At 48.7% G+C, this 16,242-nt stretch overlaps 1 protein-coding gene across 3 annotated transcripts in view; it reads right to left on the bottom strand.

Moving 5' to 3' along the window:
• The window catches only part of ATXN1 (ataxin 1), a 421,222-nt gene that overhangs the window by 12,861 nt on the left and 392,119 nt on the right, over positions 1–16,242 (bottom strand). For all 3 annotated transcript variants that reach the window (XM_070405691.1, XM_070405692.1, XM_070405693.1), the window contains one exon: positions 9,293–11,354. In XM_070405691.1, the coding sequence (XP_070261792.1) occupies positions 9,293–11,194 (1,902 nt within the window). In that variant the 5' untranslated portion in view covers positions 11,195–11,354. The remainder of the gene's footprint in view (positions 1–9,292; positions 11,355–16,242) is intronic.

The raw sequence follows: 16,242 nt of genomic DNA, 5'->3' as shown, positions 1-16,242 counted from the left end.
CGTCCGGTGCAGTTATTAAATTGGGAGTTCCTAACTTGTCTGCCATTGACATCCTTGATCCTGCGTTACCTGAAGAGAAAAGCCAGCCTGCTTTCCTCGAAGGCCAGTTTGCATGACTACATTCTCAATATCAAGAACCTCAGAAAACCCTGGAACAAGGACTGAAGAGCTCAGCAAGAGACCCACTTACATCAATGTTGAAAAATTATCAATGAAAACAGTCATACGTCTTCAGCTGAGTGTAGGACATCTGTGAGTGCTGTTTCCAATATTTAATCACCCTGGTGCAGGCCTGACTCAGTCCTCGGTGGGTGTCTCAGGCTTGCTTCAGTAAACTCCAGGCTGGTGCTGAGGGGCCTCCAGACACTAATCCCAAGCCACAAGCTGGGTGCTTCCTGCACATCGTTGCATGGTTCCTATGGCCCCCACTGCTGGGAGGCCCGTAGGACCTGCTCAGCAAGCCACCAGGGCAGCTCTCGGCACACAGATTCCATCCCACTGGCTCTCCTCTCTCGGGGCTTAAAAATGCTTGTCTTGGTCCTGGCCGGGTGGTTCAGTTGGTTGGAGAATCATCCTGTACACCAAAGGGACGCAGTTTGATCCCCAGTCATGGTGCATACAGGAAGAAGACAACCAGTTGATGCCTCTCTCTCTCTCTCTCTCTCTCTCTCTTCCTCCCTCTCTCTTTCTCTCTCTAAAAATCAATGGGAACATATCCTCTGGTGAGGATTAAAAAAAAGTGTGGCATAAAGAACAACAACTTTTTTTGGGGGGGGGCTGTTTATACTGGATTTGTTAGAGGTTCCTCTAAACCTTTACCTTTTAATTTAATTTATTTATTTTTTAAATCTTTATTGTTCAGATTATTACAGTTATTCCTCTTTTTCCCCCCATAGCTCCCCTCTACCCGGTTCCCACCCCACCCCCTGGCTTTACCCCTCCCCGCACTGTCCTCATCCATAGGTGTACAATTTTTGTCCAGTCTCTTCCCACACCCCCCACATCCCCTTCCCCCTGAGAATTGCCAGTCCACTCCCTTTATATGCCCCTGATTCTATTATATTCACCAGTTTATTCTGTTCGTCAGATTTTTTATTCACTTGATTTTTAGATTCACTTGTTGATAAATATGTATTTGTTGTCACTATGTTGTTCATAATTTTTATCTTTTTTTTAATATATTTTATTGATTTTTTACAGAGAGGAAGGGAGAGAGATAGAGAGTTAGAAACATCGATGAGAGAGAAACATCATCGATCAGCTGCCTCCTGCACATCTCCCACTGGGGATGTGCCCGCAACCCAGGTACATGCCCTTGACCGGAATCGAACCTGGGACCCTTCAGTCCGCAGGCTGACGCTCTATCCACTGAGCCAAACCGGTTTCGGCAATAATTTTTATCTTTACCTTTTTCTTCTTCTTCCTCTTCTTAAAGGATACCTTTCAGCATTTCATATAATACTGGTTTGGTGGTGATGAAATCCTTTAGCTTTTCCTTATCTGTGAAGCTCTTTATCTGACCTTCAATTCTGAATGATAGCTTTGCTGGGTAAAGTAATCTTGGTTGTAGGTTCTTGCTATTCATCACTTTGAATATTTCTTGCCACTCCCTTCTGGCCTGCAAAGTTTCTGTTGAGAAATCAGCTGACAGTTGTATGGGTACTCCCTTGTAGGTAATTGACTGTCTTTCTCTTGCTGCTTTTAAGATTCTCTCTTTGTCTTTTGCTCTTGGCATTTTAATTATGATGTGTCTTGGTGTGGTCCTCTTTGAATTCCTTTTGTTTGGGGTTCTCTGCGCTTCCTGGACTTGTAAGTCTATTTCTTTCACCAGGTAGGGGAAGTTTTCTGTCATTATTTCTTCAAATAGGTTTTCAATATCTTGCTCTCTCTCTTCTTCTGGCACCCCTATAATTTGGATGTTGGTATGCTTGAAGTTGTCCCAGAGGCTCCTTACACTATCTTCATATTTTTGGATTCTTTTCGCTTTTCTGGTTGGGTATTTTCTGCTTCTTCGTATTTCAAATCTTTGACTTGATTCTTGGGGTCCTCTAGTCTGCTGTTGGATCTCTGTATATTATTCTTTATTTCAGTAAGTGTATGCTTAATTTCTAATTGGTCCTTTTTCATATCTTTGGGGGTCTCACTAAATTTCTCAGAGGTTTCTAGAAGATTCTTGAAAAACCTTATAAACCGTGGTTTTGAACTCTATATCCAGTAGTTTGCTTTCCTCCATTTCTTTCGTTTGTGACATGTTTCTTTGTCTCTGCATTTTGGCTGCTTCCCTGTGTTGATAGAGTGGCTTTGTGTGCTAGGTGTCCTGTAGGGCCCAGTGGCTCAACCTCACTAATTACCTGAGGTGGACACTCTTGGTGCACCCCTTTGTGGGGTGTGTGCACAGTCTTGTTGAGTTAAGCCTTGATTGCTGTAGGTATCACTGGGAGGAATTGACTTCCAGGCCAATTGGCTGTGAGGACTGGTTGTATCTACAATAGGAGAACTTCTGTGCTGGAGACACCCTTATGGGGCAGGACTGCCTCATTGGGGCTTTGGTGCTCACTGAGTCTGCCCAGGTTTTTAGGCAGAGAAAGGCCAGGCCATTCATATGCAAAAGCCTCAGCACACAGGTTGGGTGTGGTTTTAAATTGGGTGGGGCGGGGTCTCGGAATCACCAGGGCGGAGCAAACCGCAATGGCTGCCAGTCTGCTCTGCCTCAGAGAGGCCCGGGATCTGTGTTTCGTGGCCCTGTGCAGGAGCAATGACCGCTGCAAGCATCTCTGCAAGAAAGCTGCCCTCACGTTCCGGCCCGATGCCAGACAGTCCAGTTTCTCTCCGTATGAGTCTGGGTCCCCAAATTCTCACCCGGAACTGGAGTTCAGAGCAGTCAGGAGCTTGTCTCTCCCTCCCGATTGAAAAATACAACAGTGTACCCAGCTGCCAGCCCTTTCGAGTGCGCCTCCGTACCTCCACACTTCCATACCACTGCACCTCCTACTGGACTCAATGCGCTTCTCTCTTTCCTTCTAGTTGTAGAATTTCCACTCAGCCAGCCTTCCCATGGTTCTGGATGGTATTCGTTTTGTCTTTTAGTTGTAGTTTTAATGTGGTTGTGCGTGGCAGCAAATTCAGGTGTTTACCTATGCCGCCATCTTGGTTGTCTCTCAAGAACAACTTTATTCAGTGCTAAAAAAAAATGAACTACCAAAGCCACAGAAAGACAGGGTGGAACCATAAATGAATTTTGCCAGGTGAAAGAAGACAGTCTGAAAGGCTACATTGTGCCTGCGTCCAGCTATGTGACACTCTGGGAAAGGCAGAACTAGAGAGAGGTAACAATCAGGGGTGCCAGGGCCTCGGGGCGGGGGTGGTAGTATAAGTAGGCGGCACATAAAGGGTTTTTAGGGTGGCGAAACCATTTTGTATGATACCCTAAGGCAGCGGTTCTCAACCTGTGGGTCGAGACCCCTTTGGTGGTCTAACGACCCTTTCACAGGGGTCACCTAAGACCATCCTGCATATAAGATATTTACATTACGATTCATAACAGTAGCAATATTACAGTTATGAAGTAGCAACAAAAATAATTTTATGGTTGGGTCACAACATGAGGAACTATATTTAAAGGGCTAGAAGGTTGAGAACCACTGCCCTAAGGCATGGTTACAATATCATACAAAATACATTACCCATTTGTCAAAGCTCACAGAATGTACAGCACAAAGGATAAAGCCTAATGTACACTATGGACTTTAGTTAATGACAACATACCAATACTGGCTCATCAACCATCACAATATGCTGCACAAATGCAAGATTTCATTAGTAGGGGACACCGTCTGGGAACTCTGTGTACTTTCTGTTCAACTTTTTTGTAAACCTAGAACTAACTACTCTTAACAATGAAAGCTTATTTTTTAAAAAGCTACAAACAACACGTGAGATCACCTCATTGGGGGACTTACATCTCAAAGGCTGAACAGAGCCTCTTTCTTCCCCCATCTTCCTTGGGAGGGACACACACACCACAGCCAGGTGGCGTACCGCTATTTCCCTGCTGCAGCCGTTCCCGAGTCAGAGCCCAGAGGAGGATCTCCACCAGGACCTGGACCAGCGGCCCGGCTCTGGGCTTCCAACACAGGGCAGCCACTATCTGTCTTTGGTTCTTTAAGACTCATTCCCAGCAGGCTCCGCATGTGGAACGCTGGCACGTCGGCTTGCCTTGGCTGCGGAGGGACTACACCAGCTTATGTGCTGCTTGCATGAGGGCTTTGGCTATTTTTAGGCAGCAGCTAATCCATTAACTGCATAATGCTACCACGGATGACTCACAGAACACAGCAGTCAAATTAAAAAAATAGTGGGATGCATGAAAAGCCATCGGTAAACGTGCAGTAAGCACATCATTGTAACATGCCGTGTGAGTGAACCAACACACACGCAGACACGCCAGGACAGTTGGGGGAAGGAAGTGGCACTGAATATTAAGCAGTCGCCGCGGCAGTAACGGGAAGCAGTCACCCCAGGAGGATCTGGGAAGCGACAGACAGTCCCACTAACATAAGGAGCTCGGCAGTTAGGAGAGAAGCAGTCCAAGAAAAGAGTCACCCCAGAGCACTTTTCAAGTAAGATCTGCTCCAAGTCTTCTGAGCCAAGTATGTGTACTTTTCAGAAAAGTTGAGGCCTGGGGAGCATGAGGCAGAGAGGTAGGAGGCTGCTCACATACTGAACACTGTTTGCCAGATGGAAGCTGACGACCCCCCAGGTGGGGCCACCCTGGGTGGGACTCTCCTAGCGGGCCTGCTGCAGGAGAGGCCCATGAGCCACAGTCCCCGCCTGGGTCCTCTTACTGATGTGGAGGGCTGGACCATGCATCCACCCCTCCAGTCCAGTGCACGCGCAGGAAAGCACTGCATGTGTACGCTCACACGTAGAAGTAGCGGTATGCATGCTTCTGGGCCCGTCATTGGGAACGTGCCACAGGAACACAGGCAGGGTAAACACAGCTCATTGGGAAAGTTCAGCCTTCTTTCTGGGCTTTTCTAAACTGTCTCTCCTTCCATGAACTCTGTTTACTATAGAGCACAGAGCCTTTTCTTTTTCAGAAGTCAACCATTTCCCTTCTCAGGGCCAAAGTCACTCAAGGGAAGCAGGGAAGGGACACTAACATTGTTGAGGGCCCACTACGTGCTACATAGTGTGCTGGTTCCTTTGAATGTATTTTCTTTAATTCTTACATTATTCCCACTACATAACCAAGGATGGAAGGCTGGGGTAGAATTTGCATGATACATTATTTGTGCAATTATTTTTTTATTTTTATTTTTATTTTTAAATTTATTTTATTGATTTTTTACAGAGAGAAAGGGAGAAGGATAGAGAGTTAGGAGCATCGATGAGATAGGAACATCAATCAGCTGCCTCCTGCACACCCCGCACCGGGGATGCGCCCGCAGCCAAGGTACATGCCCTTGACCGGAATCGAACCCAGGACCCTTCAGTCCGCAGGCAGACGCTCTATCCACTGCGCCAAACAGGTCAGGGCTATTTGTGCAATTATTTGTAAATATTTGCACAAGGCCCCGGCGCTGTGGTGGGGGACAGATTCAGACCGAGGTCTTTTTGGCTCCAGATCCCACATTCTCCTTTCAGCCAACTTGTTCCCACCCAAGCAGGTGATGCTCCACACTCCTATTGCCTGGGATCCCTTCTGGGACTCGCCACAGACTTACGGACTCAAACTTCGAGAATATTAAGTGGATTATATTTGGGAGTGAGGCTCTGAGGGAAGTGATTCTACTGTCCCTTGGGGCTCTCGACCAGAATCACCAGGGCAGAGGGGGCGGCTGGATGGAAGCAGCGACCCTCCCTGGAGGGGTGGAGGGAGTGAGTGTGCTCCCTGCCCTTCACCGGAAGAGGAAGAAGACTGCAGAGTGGCCAAAAGAAGCTTCCTGAGGAGCCGACAGTAGTAAGGGATAACGCCTGGGGTGGGGCACTGGGGTGCACAGAAATGCCCTGTTGCGTAGGACCAGCCCCAGGGAGGGGGACGAATACCGGAAAGTGCTTTTCTCCTACACTGCCTCGTCTGGTGCTTCAGCTGGAAACAACATTGGAGGCATCTTTGAATAATACTAAGAAGAAAATCAGCTCCTTAAAAATAATCACCAAAATAAAGCCCCTCTGTTTCACACAGGCTGGCTTTAGTTCCCCTCCATCTACGGTCTACGGCAGGTCCTGAGCATGAGGTCAGCGGAGGTGCCCTTTATGGCCCCTGGTTCTGGTGTTGGTGCTGGCCAATTTCATAAGGGCGGTTCTGCAGGGCAGGAAGGAAAGCCAAGGATTACAGAACAAGGAGGCTCAGGTATCTACCAGGTGTAAGGGGTCATCTACCTGTTTCGAGATGAGAAAAATGGCAGCTCTGAGAGGTAAAACAACTGGTCTGGCAGCTGACCAGCTCCCGGACTCCTGGCTTTCTCTGTGCCACATGGCCTTCTCGGGATCCTGCTTAGGTTTTATAAGGTCAGATCCTGCTTGGGTTTTATAAGGTCAGGCCTCCTGAGGCCCTCCAACCAGGTAGGATTTATACCCAGGGCCATAAAGCCACCTACTATGGAAAAACCAGCCCTGCTCCTTCAACTTCCCCAATCAAATCTGTGATTTTGCTAATTAAGTTAAACAATTTGCACATTTCTAATCTCCCTGTAGGTGCAAGGGTTAGTGATTCTAGTCAGTAGGGAGGACATGGACTGATCTGCAGGCTAGGGAGAGAGCTCTCAGTGACACCGGTCACAGAGGGAAGCACCCCGTCTTGGGCACGTAAATTAAATCCGGACTTGAGTTCTCCCTGACTCTCCAGGACTCTGCTCTGTCACTGAGGCGGACACAGCTGGGGGAGTATTTTCACTGTGATGATGTCAGCCTGTTTCTGATAGGCTCCCAGTAGAGGGACAAATCACTGGCTGTATTGGGGCCCTGCACTTGTTTCTACAACAGCTCTCTCACAGGTCTTTGCAGAAGCCCTTCCCAGCATGCAGCCCGACCACACAGGGGCCCTCCTGACAGACCTGCGAACAGGCTGTGACAAATATTCCACCTTCTAATTTGCACCTTGGCTGTCAGCAGAGAGACGAGTGGTCTGGCTACGGGAAGGTAATGAGACTTGGCCTGGAAGCCAATTTCTCTATCATTTAGACGTTCATTCTGCAAAGTATCAAGCAGGGAAAACACAGAGAGATGCTTGCTTCCTCTCTAAGACCTGCCAGGTCCATTTGAAACCTAAAGAGGCCGTGAGCGCTGGTGTGAGAGGCTGCCAGGGCCTCGGAGATGCGGCCCACGGCTAGAGCTGCTCTTTCTTCTCAAGTTGAAAGAGATGCTGGTAAGGAATCAGGAGTGTTTAAAAATATCACACCTCTTTCCATTCCCACTTCTGTGCACACTAACGCTTTAAGGATTAAAAAAAAAGCTACCATGAAAAACACATTTACTTTTCATTCTTGTTTATTTACCACGCTTCTCCTGGGGACTCTTAAAAAGACAGCTTTGCTAAAGAGAATTCCTTTTTCCTACGAGGACCGACCCCAATCCATGTAGGAAGGTCAGAGTGAGCAGCAACTACAGATGGGTAGTGAGTTGTACATAATGATGCCATTTTAAAAAGCTTGAGTTTTGCTCTTTCTTTGAATCAGAACTTTGAGAAATCTTTTGTGGGTCTTACCAAAGAGTCTAAGCCTACAATGACATCTCACCATAAAAAAGAAAAATATTTGGGGTTAAAAGCTCTTGGCAAGGCAGGTCCTGGCTGTTGTGTAAGATCCCACATCCGGTCATTCAAAAGGAGTTCCGGAAAACACTTTGGAAAACTGGCCTCCCTCCACTTCACTTGATCTTTTAAAAATGTACTTAAAACAATTCAAACCATTAACTAGTTTGTCTTGTTTTGTTTGTTTTATTTTCTGTAAATGTCCCATCAGCTAAGCCTTGACCCTTTTCCAACTCACACCTGAAGGAGGCGCTGTCACAGCCCAGAGTTTTAAAGTCCCTGATGGAAACATCCCCAGAGAGTGGGCTCTACCGCCAGGAGAGTTCCCACGGAGGCCTACTCTGTTTGACTCAATCAACCTGGGCAGTGACGTTGCTGTTTGCTATAATGGGCTGTAGAATAAATGCATCCAAGAGATTTAAGAGCCTGGAAAAGGGTAGACTGAAGGAGCCCAGGGAAATTATAAGAGAGTTGATCATAGTTCCAGTTTTTAACATGAGTCAGCTTGGCTGCACATGACTCTTGGGGTTCCTATTCACCCCAAGCCCAGCAGAGCACCTGCGACAGCCCTGATTTCTTGGGTTGTATGAACCCTGCCTTTCATTTTCTGTGTTCCGGATGCTCTGACATCTGGGGGCCTTGCTGACTCTGGAGGGATTGCCCCTCTGGGGTTAGCTAATTCCTAGAGATAGCAATCAACTCTGCTGGGAGCATACCCTTCATATGCAAACCACTCAGCCACCTCCTTTAGGAGGCTCAGACTCCTGGCCACTGCCCACCTGCCTGCCCCAGTCACCCCACAGCAGGTACCAGACAACTAGGAGGAGAGCTAACTATAAAGTTATTCAAACCAGCCAGTCCCACACCTACTCACCCTCTCACCCACTCCTCCCCACAGAAACCACAATAAGGGTTGCTGCCCCCTTTCTCCTCACTCCCTCTGCCTCCTGACTGAGCCTGGTGCTGCCCGGGGTGGCATGTACCCTTGGGATCTGGGAGTATAAGAACTATGTTTTCAATGGCCATTATCTCATCTCTTGGCCTTGCCACGCCTGACCAACAATAAAACCTGCATTTTAAAACACGGATGTCGGTATGAGATATGGTGGGTGACTCTGGGCATCTATTATCCTTACCTGACCATCAGTGTCCCTTCCTGGTGGGGAAAAAGGGGCAGATGGGCCTCTAGAAGGGCCTTAACCCAGCCTTTCTCAGTCAGGTTCCCATCTGAACCCCAGAACAAAAGCATAACTTGAGTGATGATTTCCCTAAATTGTCCTGCGGTTGGGACCTGACTAGCCTCACCCCTGGTGCAGAGAAGTTAGATCACTGCAAACAGCAGATGTCTTGGGGCACCGGGGCTAATTCTCTTGGAGAATCTTCTTAGAGAAGACTCAGAGTCCGAGGTCTGGGTACAAATGAAAGCCTTTCATTCCCCCCAGAGCACGGCAGAGTCTGCGCCCGGAAGATGTTCATCTCGCCAGGAAGTGAGGAAGGTGTGTGGTGGGTGTCCCCGCCTGGGACCTGGGTGAACATTACCTGTGCCCGGTGCTCCCCGACGGCGAACTGGATGACGGCGACGCCGGGGCTGTGGCTGTCCTCAATCCTCTCCACGGTGCTGGAGTCGATCTTCAGGTCATTGCTGATCTCTGCGCTCTGGATGAAGTCCTCCGTTTTTAAGTCCTCCACCTTCTTCAGCTCCCCGTTGGCCAGTTGGATGATGGAGCCTTTCATGAAGTAGGGGGGCAGCGTCGGGGGCACTGCTGCCGGGGACGCCACGGACTGCACCACGGGCAGGTGGATCTGGGCCTGCACCATGGCCGGGTAGGCGGCCTGGGTGACCAGGGCCTCTGGGCTAAAGTTCTCGCTCTTGGGAAGGGCGCTGGAGACGAACGTGTGAGGCACTGCTGCAAACTGGGGCGACGACGTGGCTATTGCAGAGGCAGCTCCCGACCCCTCCACGTCAGCACTGCCCACCGGGATGAGCAGGGGCTGGGTGCCGGGGATGACCAGGTGCTGGGGCAGGCTGCCGGCATAGGTGATCGCCTGCTGCTGGCTGCTCAGGTAGCCGATGACAGGCGGCTGAGTCCCTGCGTAGAAGGCTGTGGCTGGCAGTCCGACTGGGAGTGGCTCCGAAGCGCTGTGTGTGGTCTGAATGACCGTGTGGGGTGACAGTGTGGCGACGGTGGCGGCCTTCACGCCTTCGGGGCCCAGAGTCTGTTGCGGTGAGAGTGCGTAGGAGCGGTGTCCGGGCTTCCCTAAATGCAGGCCACTTTTGTCGTTGAGGGTGGAGGGGGAGGCCTCACGGTGCGTGACCTGCTGCACTTCCAGGTCGGAGACTGGGGTGTTGCTGTTGGGCAGGACCATCACAGAGGCCCGGACCCCTGCGGAGTCCCGATTGCCGTAGTCGGAGGGGCTGGGGTGGACAACCACGTGCCTGGACTCGTAGGGGTGAGGCGCTGACTTGCTGCCGGCCTTCACCAGGCCCAGGTCGGCCGAGGTGGGGGCCCCGTACCGCCGGCCCTTCTCCAGCTCCCCGTTAAGGATCTCTTTGGCCTGCATGGCCTGCTGCAGCCTGCTGCTCTCGGCTTTCTTGGTGGCCTCCCGAGGAAGGAAGTGGCTGCCGGAGTCCGTGTATTGCACTACGACCTGGGGGGAGGGCCCCAGGGTGATGGTGTGTGGGATCATCGTCTGGTGGGGGTGGAGGTGGACGGGGATGGCCGGCGGAGAGGCCGTGCGCCCGGCGTTCTGCGGGGAGCTGGCGATGTGGACGTACTGGTTCTGTTGGGTGGGTGGTGGGGACCCTGGTGCCATGAGCCCTGGAGTCCTGCCCAAGTGCTGCTGCTGCTGCTGCTCAGCCTTGTGTCCTGAGGCGTGGCTCAGCCCGCCCATGCTGGCCAGCAGAGTGGAATAGGCCTCCAGCTGGGAGCGCTGGGATGGAGTGGAGACGCCCCCGGCCGAGGCCACCGCGCTGGTGGCGGGGCTGGCCGTTGGGGAGATCAGCTGGGAGGGGATGAACCCTGCGTAGGGCCCGCTGTACTGGGAGGACCCAATAAACTGGAAAGTGTGCGGCAGGTGCGCGTACTGCACGGGCGACACCGGGGTCCCTGACTGCGGGGGAGGGTACACCGTGGGCAGCGTGGTGGTCGCCGGGACAGACCTGGGCGCGCTGGGTGGGGAGTAGTCCAGCGCCGTGGGCAGCGCTTTGTGTAAACCTATTCCCTGTTGTAAACCAAGCTCCACCGCAGTCCCCGCCGGGCCATGCCTCCCGCCCCCGTGACCTCGGCCACCGAGGGTGCCCGGAAGCCATGCCACACCCTCCGCCCGGTGGTTGTCGCTGGGCAGGACGGTGGCCTTCTCCTCCGAAGGCCGGCTGGTGGCGGGGATCTCGCGCTTCTTGGGAGGCAGGCATTCGTTGCTCCGCTCTTGGTTGGATTTCATTTTTCGCCGTCCCCCCTCCACGGTGACTGCTTCACTGTCTGGCTGGCTCTGATTTTAGTCTGATAAACGGAAAGTCACATTTGATTTCTGTAGGGGATCCAGGCTCTTCATGAGGAATCATCTCCCCGTGGGTGCAGTCCGCCAGCAGCAGCTCTGGAATCTGGGGAAAGGAAGAGGGAAAGGAAGAGAAAGGGAAGGAGGGAAAAGAAATCAAGACATCAGCACCGGAAAAGGACATCCTCCCAAGACTAAGACTAGGCTTTGGCTTCAGTGCAAATTCTGAAAACATGATTCTAGCCCCAGCATTGAAACAGCTAAAACAGTGGCCTCGGTGGACAGCCTATCGGGAAGATGATTAAGACATGGAGCAAGTCAAAACTTAAAGCAGAGGCCTTTTCTCAATACCTCTCTCCTTTTTTCTTATTAGAAGGTAGACAATGTATTTCTTAAGTTTTCTTTTCGGAAATACTGGTTCCATGCCTCACCTCTTCTTTACTTTGTTGGAAAATCAAATGAAACTCACAGCGAGGATGACATCAGGGAATGTCCCCTGGGCCCCGCCCTCCAAGCCAGGCCCTGGGAGGGGCAGGTCAGGAGTGAGAGCCTCAGTGGACTTTGCATGTTATCTCTGAATCCCCATCTATTAGAGCCACTACTCGAAGATGCCACCTGACTCTGGGTCCATCCTAACTTTACAACAATTCTCTTTACAAGAATTCCCAGTAAAGCCACTCATGATAACCGAAAACCAAAAGAAATTGGTGAGACAGTTAAAAAATGAATATGGTTACAGTTTTTTATAAAAACTTGATAATCATGCAGGTTTACTGAAGGCTTCTTTAATGATGGTTACACACTTGCTTCATCCCCGACTCGTTCCAAGTGGCCTTCGAATTTCCTTTTATACCTCCCGCCCCTGCTCTCTTTGGAGAGAGCCAGCCTACCCTTAACCCTGGAGGTGAAACTTCTTTCAGACCAATCAAAACCTGTGTGTTTACACTCGAACATACAAACAGTGAACCTGTAGCCATTTCTTAGACGCATATCTCAGTCTCCCAGTAAACACTGAATTCCGAGTCACCAAGACTGTGGGCAAAGAGATGCCCACCTGGCAGGAGACAAAACATCAGTGGAAGCCACAGGAACCAGGCTGACAAGGGCCAGATGTGTGCGCCCCCTACGGGCAGCAGCTGCAGACACGCACAATGTCACCTTGCTATGACTTTGGGAAGCTGTGAGGTCCCGCTGTGGGGATCACGTGCCCTGGGGTTACAGTGGTCCTCCTACCCAGACACTCTTTTCTATGCTCTGATTAAAAAAAAAAAGCACAATATGGCAGCAGCCTTCAGCCTCTGAACCTTGTCTATCTGAAGCAATCGCCATATCCTTTTAAAAAAAATCTTTTCATATCCCTATTATTACACACTTTTCTCCGATGCCCCTCCGCTCAACTCCCAACACCAGCTTATTCCACATCTCCTATACAGTTTACACTCCCCACCCTGGTCTGCAATTTTACTTTATTTTGCCAATGATTTAGTGGTCCTTTTTGGTTTTGCTTGAATATCACTAACAAACATCACGATAAAAGTACAAATGGCACGAGACCAGGTCCCTCAACTACAATGACTATGATCAGTTTATGTTGAAGGTAGAGGTTTAGGAATTTGGTGTCTCAACATCAAAGAGCATTTCAGTTATAATAGGGTTTCTCATATGATGAGAGGCACTTTAAAGACTGGGACAGAAACAAAAATAAAAAGACCTAAAATATTAATGCTGAAGAAATATCTGTGTCGAAAGAGTAGTGTCAATTTTTTACTCTCCCGACCTGCAGCCTTTTAAAGTCCAGGTAACTGTGTTCTGCATAGCCTTCTCTTATAGAATGCACTATATAATTTACACCCGGTACTCGCAAGTCAATGAAATGCAGTGCTATTTTCAAAACAATGACAGAATAAAATTAAACTACAATGCATTGAAAACAGTTGCCCTTTTTGGCTGCTTAAAAAGCACCGATAATGATCTAGAGATTTCAAGAGTCACCCATGAGCACGGGAACTGTATGAGCTCTCATATTCCCATACCAACTAGCAAAGTTATATAAGATAGATCTACTCAAAGCCCACCATTACAGACGCCCCCTGCTGGCTCTACACTAGCACTGATCCAATAAGACCCCACAAGATTTCACTAAGGATGTTCATGCAAAGTAGTATGTCAGAATCTGAAATTAGAACATTTGCATATAGTAGGCCCAGGCAGTAAGGGAATAGGTTAATTAGTGCAAGACAGCTTCAGGGAAGAAAAAGCAGCAGCAGAAAAGTCCTTTCAAAGCCAAGCAAAATGTCAAACACATTCAGAAATAGGTCCATTAGCAATGCAAATGTGAAATTGCCCATACAACTGAATGCACAATATACAAAACGAGAAAACCCCTTTGAAGGTACTTTTTAAAGAACTCAGTTTGAAGAAGAATGCTGACTTGGTTCTCAGGAGTGCCCTGGCTTATTTACATTGCTTATTTAGAGCTGTTCTTCTGCTAATGGACCACTAAGACTTGGCCTTGACAAATTCATATATTTTCTTTTAAAAAGTTATCCATTGATAAACATCCTTTCTTAATAATAATAATAATAATAATAATAAAACCAAGGATATAAAGATAAAGACTGAACTGGACCCAAAAGGGCCAAACTGATAAAAATTCAACCCATCCTCCTCCCACATTTGGAAGGACCATGCCTGCTATTACCAGTGCAGCTTGGAGGAGACGAGGATCTAATTCTGGGGATGTGCCCCTTCCCTGTGCTCCATTATCTCTCTGTAGTGTCAGTATATCCTATCAGGGAGAAGCACTGTGAGGACAGGGACTGTGTCTTGCTCTTTCATATATATATTTTACTGATTTCAGAGAGGAAGGGAAAAGGAGAGAGAGAGAGAGAGAGAGAAACATCAATGATGAGAGAGAATTATTGACCGGCTGCCTAGGGATCGAGCCTGCAGCCTGGACATGTGTCCTGACCAGAATCGAATCCCGGACCCTTCAGTCCACAGGTGGACACTCTATCCACTGAGCCAAACCTGCTAGGGCTGTGTCTTGCTCTTTGCAATGAACCACCAGAGGGCGCCAGAGTATGCTACCATGTCCATGTCTCTGGTACATTGGGTGACTATTTAATGGATTGAAAAGAAGGAAGAGGTCAATAATGAAGGCAGAAAAGTGCAGTAGGGAAAAGGAAGGGAGAGAGTAAGGGATAAGAAAGAAGAAAAAAGGAGAGTGGGATTTCTGCTTTTAGGGTCTCCTTCCAGCTGCAGACAAATGGCCTCTGTGTCCCCAATCACCTTCTCAGGGCTGAAACCCAGTGATTCAGTTGGGCCCTGAGGAGTTCGCCTCCTATGTTCCCGCCACAACAGAACACTTTCTTTGAAACATGGAGCCACACAAGAGTCCATAAACACTAAGTTACAAAAGAACCACGAATGCAGATCATACTGTTCAAACATCAGGAAGGCTAAAGTGGAGGGGGAGTTCATAGATTAATGGAGACATTTATTTAGGGTTTACTACATACAGTTTACCTAGTAATCACTGTTCTAAATACATTCATCTCCAGCATCTCTATATCTACATTTATATCTATCCCTCCATCAGTATTTTAAAATTTAGCTCAGTGGCCGAAGGCCTTGCCATTCCAAGGGTGGTCGTCAGACCAGCAACACCAGCACCCCAGCAGCTTTAGAAATGCAGAACCTCAGGCCCCACCCAGGCCTCCTGATCCAGAATCTGTATTTTAACACAATCTCCCGATGATTCACAGGCACAGCAAGGTTTCAGAAACTCAGTATAAGAATAAGTTTTCTGCTCATAAACTCCCAAGCATAGTAAACATCTCTAGCCTCTTTCCCCTGGAGCAGGCACTGGGAACCCCAACCAGGGCTGCACATAAACAGAACTGATGGAGCCTTGCTGCTTATCTGCTAACTGATGGAGATAAGCAGCTAACATGGAGGTAAGACGCAGCTGTTTCCTTTGGTGTCTCCTAGACCAAGACGGTTCTAAATAACAGACGTTCCTTTTCTTCCATCTTCAAGAAGTATAGAAAAACACACTTTAAAAAGGCTAGTATCATACATTTTGTACAGGACTCAATCCTCTCCAGGAAGAAAAACAAACTTTAACAAAGAAAGCCACACATATCTTTGCTATAATACAAAACTGTTTCCCCCAGTACCATGGATTTAGGCTGTTTCAGAAATGATAAAAGAACCAAGATGCCTCTGTACCGAGAGATGTGGGAACATATCCCCACTGACTGCCAGTCCTATAAACAACAACCACGCACTCTGAACGGAAGATGCTCCTAGGACAGGACACACGCCGTCCTAACAATGCATTCCGAGGTTGTGGCAATGAACTGGGCTGCTCGCCTAGCACACCCAGCCCGGAGAGTGTGAACCCAACGCCTTTCTGGCATGTGTCTATGCAGAACAGAGGCATGACTACAGTTTTAAAGAGGAAGGAACACAGACTGCCGAGCTTGTCTGTTCTGAAAAAACCATCTGACCATTAGGAGACAGAACACTGGGGCCTGGTGGGAGAGGTCACTAGGACGTGGCGAGGATTCTTTAATTCCTGGCACGCCCCTCTCCTTTCTGTTTCATTTTATTACTAAGCTGGAAGATCCATGTGCTGAGCTGGTAGAAGGCACTTCATTAAAACAATAAATATTAAAAACAGGCCCAACCCTGACATCCTTGGGGTTTCTGGGATGGAGAAAGTTGGGGTGGATGATAGCATAATTAGATACCTTCATGGTTGCTGAACAGTATGTCCCAAAGGAAGTGGATCACACATTCATTCATCATTTACTTTGCCTCTGATGTGTACAGTGGACCTTAATTTTTCAATGTCAGCATGGAGCCAATGGTATGCCAGGACTCTATTTTTAGGTCTATTCTGTTCAACATTTTATTAGTGCTTTGGCTATCATATTCAGAGGTAACAGAAGGCTGGAAGGAATGCTTAATGTATTATTGCAATTAAT

The sequence above is a fragment of the Myotis yumanensis genome, unplaced genomic scaffold, assembly GCF_028538775.1.
Source record: "Myotis yumanensis isolate MYYU_CA2020_CCGP unplaced genomic scaffold, mMyoYum1.0.hap1 SCAF_2, whole genome shotgun sequence".
Lineage (NCBI taxonomy): Eukaryota > Metazoa > Chordata > Mammalia > Chiroptera > Vespertilionidae > Myotis > Myotis yumanensis.
The sequence above is the reverse complement of the archived record's forward strand: the minus strand, read 5'-3'. Positions and strand labels throughout refer to the sequence as shown.